Here is an 8,035-nt window from a genome sequence, read left to right on the forward strand (position 1 = left end):
GGACTCACGCTTGCCCGTGGCCAGGCTGCGGTTGTAGCCAACAGGACTGAGGTACTCGAAGATGAAAACAGTGACGGCGACCACAGTGAGGCACATGACGAACATCATCACCCAGACGGCAGGGCTGTAGGGCTCTGGGGACAAGGGAGTGTGTGGTCATGGCTCAGCCAAGCAAAAGACTAGGGGATCAGGCTGGGGCGGTGCCTCCCGCCTGTACTCCCAGAACTTTGGGAGGCTGAGGCAGGAGGATCACTTGACGCCTGGAGTTCAAGACCAGCCTGGCCAACATAGTGAGACCCTGTCTCTACAAAAAAAAAAAAAAAAGACAAAAAAAAACCCTAGGGTACTACCTGAAGATGAACAAGGTGCAGCCCAGATCTGACCCCATCCTATTCTGGCCCTATGTCTGCTTCTCCATCTCCGAGATAGTCTTATGGCTCACCCAGACCCCTAAGAGGCAGCCATTCTTAAAGAGAGTCATCGCAGGCATTTCTGTGGTTTCAGCCATAAATAGAAACTGTCTCCTAAATGTTTCCTGAGTCACAGGCCCAAGCCTCCACCTACCCCAGCCATCCCCCCAGGCCATTCATAATGTCCCATGCTGAGCCCAGACTAGCTCCCATGCTCCCTATGATGGGAGCCCCACCATCCACCCAGTCACAGGCCCAAACCCCATGTGCCATCCTCCCTCCCTCTCCCTGGCTGGCCACAGCCTGTCAGTCTCCAGCCCCACGCTCCTGCCCCTGATGCTACTTGGGCCTCTCTTTTCCATTCTCATGGCCAACAGGGCTCAGGCCTCATCTCCCACCAACCATTTCCCCAGCCTCCCGAGCTCCCGTCTGTCCCCTACAGCACAGAGACAACCTGGCCCCTCCCCTGCCTACAGCCCTCCCCAGGCTCCCTAGCACCCCCAGGACAAAGTCCCTGCCACTTAGCCTTGTCACACTGTTCTCTCTGGCCTGATCACTCTGTCAGTCACCCATGCTTTAACTACTCAGAACTCACAGGTGGCTGGGCGTGGTGGTTCATGCCTGTAATCCCAGCACTTTGGGAGGCTGAGGTGGGAGGATCACCTAAGGTCAGGAGTTGAAGACCAGCCTGGCCAACATGGTGAAATGCCAACTCTACTAAAAATACAAAATTAGCTGGGCATCGTGGTGGACGCCTGTAGTCCCAGCTATTAAGGAGGCTGAAGCAGGAGAATTGCTTGAACCCAGGAGGTGGAGACTGCAGTGAGCGGAAATCGTGCCACTGCACTCCAGCCTGGGTGACAGAGCAAGACTCTGTCTCAAAAAAAGAAAAAAAAAAAAAGAGAGAGAGAACTCGCAGGTGCCTGAACCAGCGACACCCTCTCTTACTTGTCTCCTAGGTGCCCCTGCTAGAGGTAACACCCTGCGCTGTCCTAGACAACCTCCCATTCACGGGTCCCCTCCTCACATTGGATAACCGTGTGTCGCCCCTGGAGCTCACCAACAATAAACCCAAATCACCATTTCATTGAGATTAGGACCAGGTGATTCAATTTCCCAGGGCCAAGTGTGAGCTGCCAGGACTGGCCCCGTCACAGCAAGGTCAGCACCCTGGACTGTCACTGCGGCAGCTGGGGACACGCCTGTCACCTCTGCTGGGCAACTTGGTGGGGCATAAATAGGACCTTGTCACTCCCCTGCAGTGTGCTGCCTGCAAACAGGGGCCCCACGTGGTGCTTCTCAGTGTGCCCTGCAGAGACCTTGGTGCAAAGAGAAGGCCACAGGAGACACCATTGGGCAAAATAAACAGAAAACAAAACACAAAGGAAGGGATGGCTCTTCTTCCAGCCCCTCCCCTCTCCCAGGAGCTTTGCTCACACTTCAGAGAGCAAGTGGAAACTGACAAGCACTGTTGCCCTTGGCGGATGTACGCTTCTCTGGCTCAGCAATGGGCCCTCTACCCTATCCATCCCAAAGCCACCAGCCCATCTGGCGGGCAGCTCCCTAACCACACCCTGCGTCTGTCGGTTGTCACCTTCCTATTGCACGCCCCCACTCTGTCTCTAGCATGAGCCTTGCAGTAGCATCTCCACCAGCCACTTGCTTCCACAAACTGGGATTTTTTTCTTTTTTCTTTTTTTGAGATAGAGTCTGGCTCTGACATCCAGGCTGGAGTGCAGTGGTGCCATCTTGGCTCACTGCAACCTCTGCCTCCTGGGTTCAAGCCTTCCTTACACCTCAGCCTCCAGAGTAGCTGGGATTACACAGAGCGGGATATTTTAAAAACCTAAATCTGATTATATATCCCCACACCATCTCTGTCGTTAAAACCCTTGTCCAGATTCAGTTGTTCACGCCTGTAATCCCAGCACTTTGGGAGGCTGAGGCGGGCGGATCACCTGAGGTCAGGAGTTTGAGACTAACCTGGCCACCATGGTGAAACTCCGTCTCTACTAAAAATACAAAAATTGGCCAGGCGTGGTGGTGCGTGCCTGTAATCCCAGCTACTTGGGAGGCTGAGGCAGGAGAATCGCTTAAACCCAGGAGGGAGGTTGAGGTTGCAATGTCATGCCACTGCAACTGCACTCCAGCCTGGGCGACAGAGTGAGACTCTGTCTCAAAAAAAAAAAAAGAGAGAAGTTTATCTTCTCTCTCCTTCACAAGGCTGAGAGATCCTAGCGGACAGGGATTTGTGTCTTCCTCCTTTGCCACTGTGTTCCCAGTGTGGAGCCCACTGCCTGGCACATAGTAGGTGCTCAGTAAACACTGATGGTGACTTGAGTGCTTACAAGGTATCGGTACCGTGCTAATTTGTTCTCTTCATCTCATACCTAGGTACAGGAAAACACTTGGGTTTTGTGGGGCCTGAAGCTTGCACAATTTGGAGGGCTCTCTTTGAGAACAAATAATTCAACCTTATGGAAACAAAACCAGGTGCAGCGCTTGGAAGCTGCAGTGCAAGAGAAGGCTCCTGAGCTCAAGCTTCTTTAGCCTCTTGACAAAATGTCTTCTGGGTAGGGAAATTATTTCTTCCATCTTGTAGATTAGGAAACTGAGGCCCAGAAATGATGTCACTTCACCGAAGTTGCATTGGGGGTTCAGTATCGATGATACCGGGAACCCAGGTTTTCTGATCCCAGGGCCCACACGGTTGGGGGCGGCCACTTTGCCTAGGGCTGGCTCCCTGTCCCAGGGCCCCAGCTTACCGAGGAAGGCCGAGGGGGACACTGTGCCATTGCTGCGCGCCACCATGACGCTGATACCGGTCTCCACGAAGGGGACGGAGAAGTCCACGATCTCGGAGCGCTCCTCGTTGATGGTAAGGGAGCCGATGGCCATGTCTGCGCGCTGGTAGAACACCTGGGGTGGGGGCGATGAGGAGTGGGCGAGGGAACCTGGCTCAAGCGGACAGACTGACACGAACGGCGGGTAGAGACGGGCCCCGGGAGCAGATCAGTGACAGGGTGAGGGAAAGGGCTAGAAGGGATTGCGGGGTGGGTGAGGATGGAGGGGGACGCAGAGTGGGGAAGGGAAGGGCGGAGGTGAGACATGGGGAACAAGATTGGGAATTGGTAGCCCGCGTCCTAGCCCGCTGCTCCCAGAAAGTCCTCAAGGCCTTGGTCCAGATCTTCCCAGCCCCACCCTCTTCTCCTAGGATTCCCACCCTCCTGGCCCCTCCTCCTCTGCCCAAAGTCCCTCCTCCCAGCCCCGCCCCCTTCCCCTAGGAGTCCCACCTTCCTAGCCCTACCTCCTCTACCCCAAAGTTCCTCCCAGCCCCGCCCCCTTCCCCTAGGAACCACACCCTCCTAGCCAAGCCTCCTCTTCCCCAGAGTCCTTCCTCCCAGCCCCGCCCCATTCCCCTAGGAGCCACACCCTCCTAGCCAAGCCTCCTCTGCCCCAAAGTCCTTCCTCCAAGCCCCGCCCCCTTCCCTTAGGCGTCCCACCCTCCTAGCCCCGCCTCCTCTGCTCCAAAGTCCCTCCTCCAAGCCCCGCCCCTGACACCTCCTGATCCCGCCCCTTGTTCCAAGGCCTGTCCTTCCCGCGGCCCTGCCCCAGGCCCCGAATCAGGTGTTTCTTCCATTTGGCCGCGCCCCTACCCCAGGGTATCCGCCTCTTGTTTTTAATTTTTTTTTTTGAGACGGCGTCTCGCTCTGTGCCCAGGCTGGAGTGCAGTGGCGCGATCTCCGCCTCCCGGGTTCAAGCAATTCTCCTGCCTCAGCCTCCCGAGTAGCTGGGATTACAGGCGCCTGCCCCCACGCCTGGCTTATTTTTTGTATTTTAGTAGAGACGGGGTTTCACTGTGTTGCCCAAGCTGGCCTCGAACCCCTGAGCTCAGGCAATTGGCCCGCCTCGACTTCCCAAAGTGCTGGGATTACAGGCGTGAGCCACCGCACCGGGCGGTGCCCACCCCTTCACTCCGCCCTGAAGATTCCCTGCCTCCCGTCCACCCCCTCACCTCCCCGATCATGCCGTTCCAGACGCCATCGATCTTCTTTCCGTGCTTGCCGTTGGTGACCAGGTAGAGGTCGTAGCTGAAGCCGATGGTGTGTGCCAGCCGCTTCAGAATGTCGATGCAGAAACCCTTGCAGCAGCGCTTTTCCGGGCGGGGGGCATCCGGTGGAGGGCTGCGGGCAGTGACCAAGCTTGGGGAGTTTGGGGACCCCCTCCTTAGACTCTCCCATGAAGAGAGGATATGGAGAAAGGGACAGGCAGCCGCTAAAACTATGGTTAGCGCTTTCAGGGGGAAACTGAGGCTCAAAGAATTCTGAGGTTTGCCCAAGGTCACCAAGCTGGAGGGCTTTGTGGATCCTGGGTCCCAAGGGAGGAGGTGGCTGGGGGCCCGGACTACTGGGCTTCGCGGAAGGAGGGTTTTGGAGCCGGAACTCCTGGATCCCGAGCTGTCACCTGTGGGTTCGGTTGAGCTGGGTCCGGCAGGGGACGGAGTCTCGGATGCAGGTGCCGCTGATGGGGTCTGCAGGCTCCACGATGACAAACGGCCTCTCCTCCAGCGTGGCCACCGTGAGATGCTGCGTGTCGTCCACTGGCTGCAGAAAGCGACCATAGCGGGACCACAGCGGGTACTTGAGGCGGAGCGTCTGCTGCTCCCAGCTGCCCACCTTGGCCAAAGGGAAGGAGAGTCAGGCTTCCTGGGGAGACTTCCCAGTGTATCCTGGCCTCCATGATCCTCTTCCTCAGACCTACGTGTGTGGGCAGCAGCTTCCTCCAAGACCCAGGAGCCCCTCCCACCTTCAGATCCCAGGACCCAGGAGTCCAGGCTCCCTGTCTTCTCCTCCCTCTTAGTCCAGGACCTCAGAACCCCCTCTGCCGGGATGCAGGAGTCCAGGCCCTCTGCCATGCCCGAGGTCTGGGCTGCGACTCACCACCTCCCACGTCCTGTCTCTGGTGAGGGAGATGACCACCAGGGAGGGGTTTACTAGGAAGCCATCCTCATTGAAGGAGTAATCCCGGTTATCCCACGTGATGTTCATGAAGTACCTGCCCAGGAGGAGGGAAAGGAGACATGCTGGGGCCTGGGCTGGACCTTGGCAGCTGAAGGCAGAGAAAGTCCCCTTTCTACCCATCAGCCCCAGCCGGGAGCTGGAATCTCTCCTCTTTCACCTCCAAGGGCTCAGAAACGCGAATATGCCCCTTCCCTGCTCAGCACCCTCCCTTTGGCTGCCCAGTGACCCCAGGATAAGGTTCCAGAGTCTTTCAGCTTGGAGTTGAGGCCCTAGAGTCCCCTTTTGTTCTTTTTTTCTTTGTTAAAGCAGAGATGGGATTTGACTATTTTTCCCAGTTTTTTTAAAATATTTTTTTTAGACAGAGTCTTGCTCTGTCGCCCAGGCTGAAGTGCAGTGGTGTGATCTTCACTCACTGCAACCTCCACCTCCTGGGTTCAAGTGATTCTCCTGCCTCAGCCTTCTAAGTAGCTGGGATTGCAGGTGTGCACCACCATGTCCAGCTAATTTTTGTATTTTTAGTAGAGACGGGGTTTCACCATGTTGGCCAGGCTGGTCTAGAACTCCTGACTTCATGTGATCCACCTGCCTCAGTCTCCCAAAGTGCTGGAATTACAGGCATGAGCCACCGTGCCCCACCTCTGTCTTTTTTTATTCTTTTAATGCATTTTTTTTTTTTTTTGAGACAGAGTTTTGCTCTTGTTGCCCAGGCTAGAGTGCAATGGCATGATCTCAGCTCACTGCAACCTCTGCCTCCCGAGTTGAAGCAATTATCCTGCCTCAGCCTCCTAAGTAGCTGGGATTACAGGTGCCCACCACCATGCCCAGCTAATTTTTTGTATTTTTAGTAGAGATGGGGTTTCACCATGTTGACCAGGGTGGTCTCGAACTCATGACCTCAGGTGATCTGCCTGCCTCAGCTTCCCAAAGTGCTGGGATTACAAGTGTGAGCCACTGCGCCTGGCCTGGCCCTCCTCTTTTTCTTTTCTTTTCTTTTCTTTTTCTTTTTTCTTTTCTTTTTTTTAAGTAGAGATAGGGTCTCACTATTTCTCCCAGGCTGGTCTTGAACTCCTGAGTTCAAGTGATCCTCCCACCTCAGCCTCCCATCGTGGTGGGATTACAGGCGTGAATTGCTGTGCCAAGCCCCTAGAGTCCGTTTTTGTTCTGGCTTTGCCTTCCTCTGAAGCCGCATATCTGAGACTTTCCCACTCTCAAGCTCTTTTCACCCCAAAATTCTTTTTTTTTTCTGTGTCAACACTGGTTGCAAGGTGTCTCCCAAACATGTCAAGTGATTTCTTATCTCTAGGCCTTTGCAGATGCTGTTCTTTCTGCCTGAAAACCCTTATACCACCCCTTATCCTGACCAACTCTTCTTCTTCTTTATTTATTTATTTATTTATTTACTGAGATGGAGTCTTGCTCTGTCACCCAGGCTGGAGTGCAGTGGTGCCATCTCAGCTTGCTGCAAACTCCGCCTCCCAGGTCCAAGCGATTCTCCTGCCTTAGCCTCCTGAGTAGGTGGGATTACAAGCACACGCCACCACGCCCGGCTAATTTTGTATTTTTAGTAGAGATGGGGTTTCATCATGTTGGTCAGGCTGGTCTTGAACTCCTGAACTTGTGATCTGCCCACCTCGGCCTCCCAAAGTGTTGGGATTACAGGCATAAGCCACCGCACTCAGCTTATTATTATTATTGTTGTTGTTGTTGTTGTTGTTATTATTATTATTATTATTTTGAGACGGGGTCTCACTCTGTCACCCAGATCGGAGTGCAATGGCGTGATCTTGGCTCACTGCAGCCTCTGCCTCACAGGTTCAAGTGATCCTTCCACCTCAGCCACCTGAGGAGCTGCTGGGACTTTAAATGTGCACCGCCACGCCCAACTAATTTTAATTTTTGTATTTTTGGTAGAGACAAGGTTTTGACATGTCTCCCAGGCTGATCATAAACTCCCAAACTCAGATGATCTACTTGCTTTGGCCTCCCGAAGTCCTGGGATTACTGGCATGAGCCACTGCTCCCGGCCTTCACCAACTCTATGTGTCTTAAAGACTGAGCTGAAACGTCTCCTCCTCCAGGTAGAAGTGCCCAGGGCTGGGGATGGCAGGGGGTGTCCTTGGACTCCTAGATATCTTCACGATGCAACATCGCCCTGTATACTCTGACTGCCTCTCCTGTCATCCACCCAGTCACTGGACTAGACTCTCAGCTGCCTTCTTCCCTCCCCCTACCCAGCCCATCTGTCCCCAAGTCTCCTTCTTCCTGGCCTGGGGCTCTCTCTGCTCTGTCTTCTTCTGTGCCTCCCCACAGCCCTCCTAGGCCCTCATCCCAGCCTCCTGCCTGGCCTCCAGCCTCCAATCTCTCTACTCCAGTCTATTCCCCACCAGGTCCCAGAGGCATCTTTCTATGCTCAAAACTCATGCCACCCATCTCCTGCTCATAACCCACCCCTGGCTTGCCAGTGCGTGGAACAGATCCAGGCCTCTCAACCAGGCATTGAAGGCAAAGACCTGGTGCCACCCACCTCCCAGCCTTGTCACTCCGACTCCATTTTTTTTCTTTTTTTTTTTTTTTTTGAGTCAGAGTCTCACTGTGTTGCCCAGG

The 8,035-nt window shown here is 54.7% G+C and overlaps 1 protein-coding gene across 1 annotated transcript in view; it reads right to left on the reverse strand.

The window, feature by feature from the left end:
* GRIN2D (glutamate receptor, ionotropic, N-methyl D-aspartate 2D) overlaps window positions 1-8,035 on the reverse strand; it is a 56,153-nt gene that overhangs the window by 33,310 nt on the left and 14,808 nt on the right. Inside the window, exons 6-10 of the mRNA XM_011946543.1 lie at window positions 5,351-5,465; window positions 4,875-5,086; window positions 4,426-4,594; window positions 3,176-3,329; window positions 9-134 (exon numbers count right to left, since the gene is read on the reverse strand). Of these exons, the coding sequence (XP_011801933.1) occupies window positions 9-134; window positions 3,176-3,329; window positions 4,426-4,594; window positions 4,875-5,086; window positions 5,351-5,465 (776 nt within the window). The remainder of the gene's footprint in view (window positions 1-8; window positions 135-3,175; window positions 3,330-4,425; window positions 4,595-4,874; window positions 5,087-5,350; window positions 5,466-8,035) is intronic.

This window comes from Colobus angolensis, unplaced genomic scaffold, assembly GCF_000951035.1.
Source record: "Colobus angolensis palliatus isolate OR3802 unplaced genomic scaffold, Cang.pa_1.0 Scaffold25, whole genome shotgun sequence".
NCBI lineage: Eukaryota > Metazoa > Chordata > Mammalia > Primates > Cercopithecidae > Colobus > Colobus angolensis.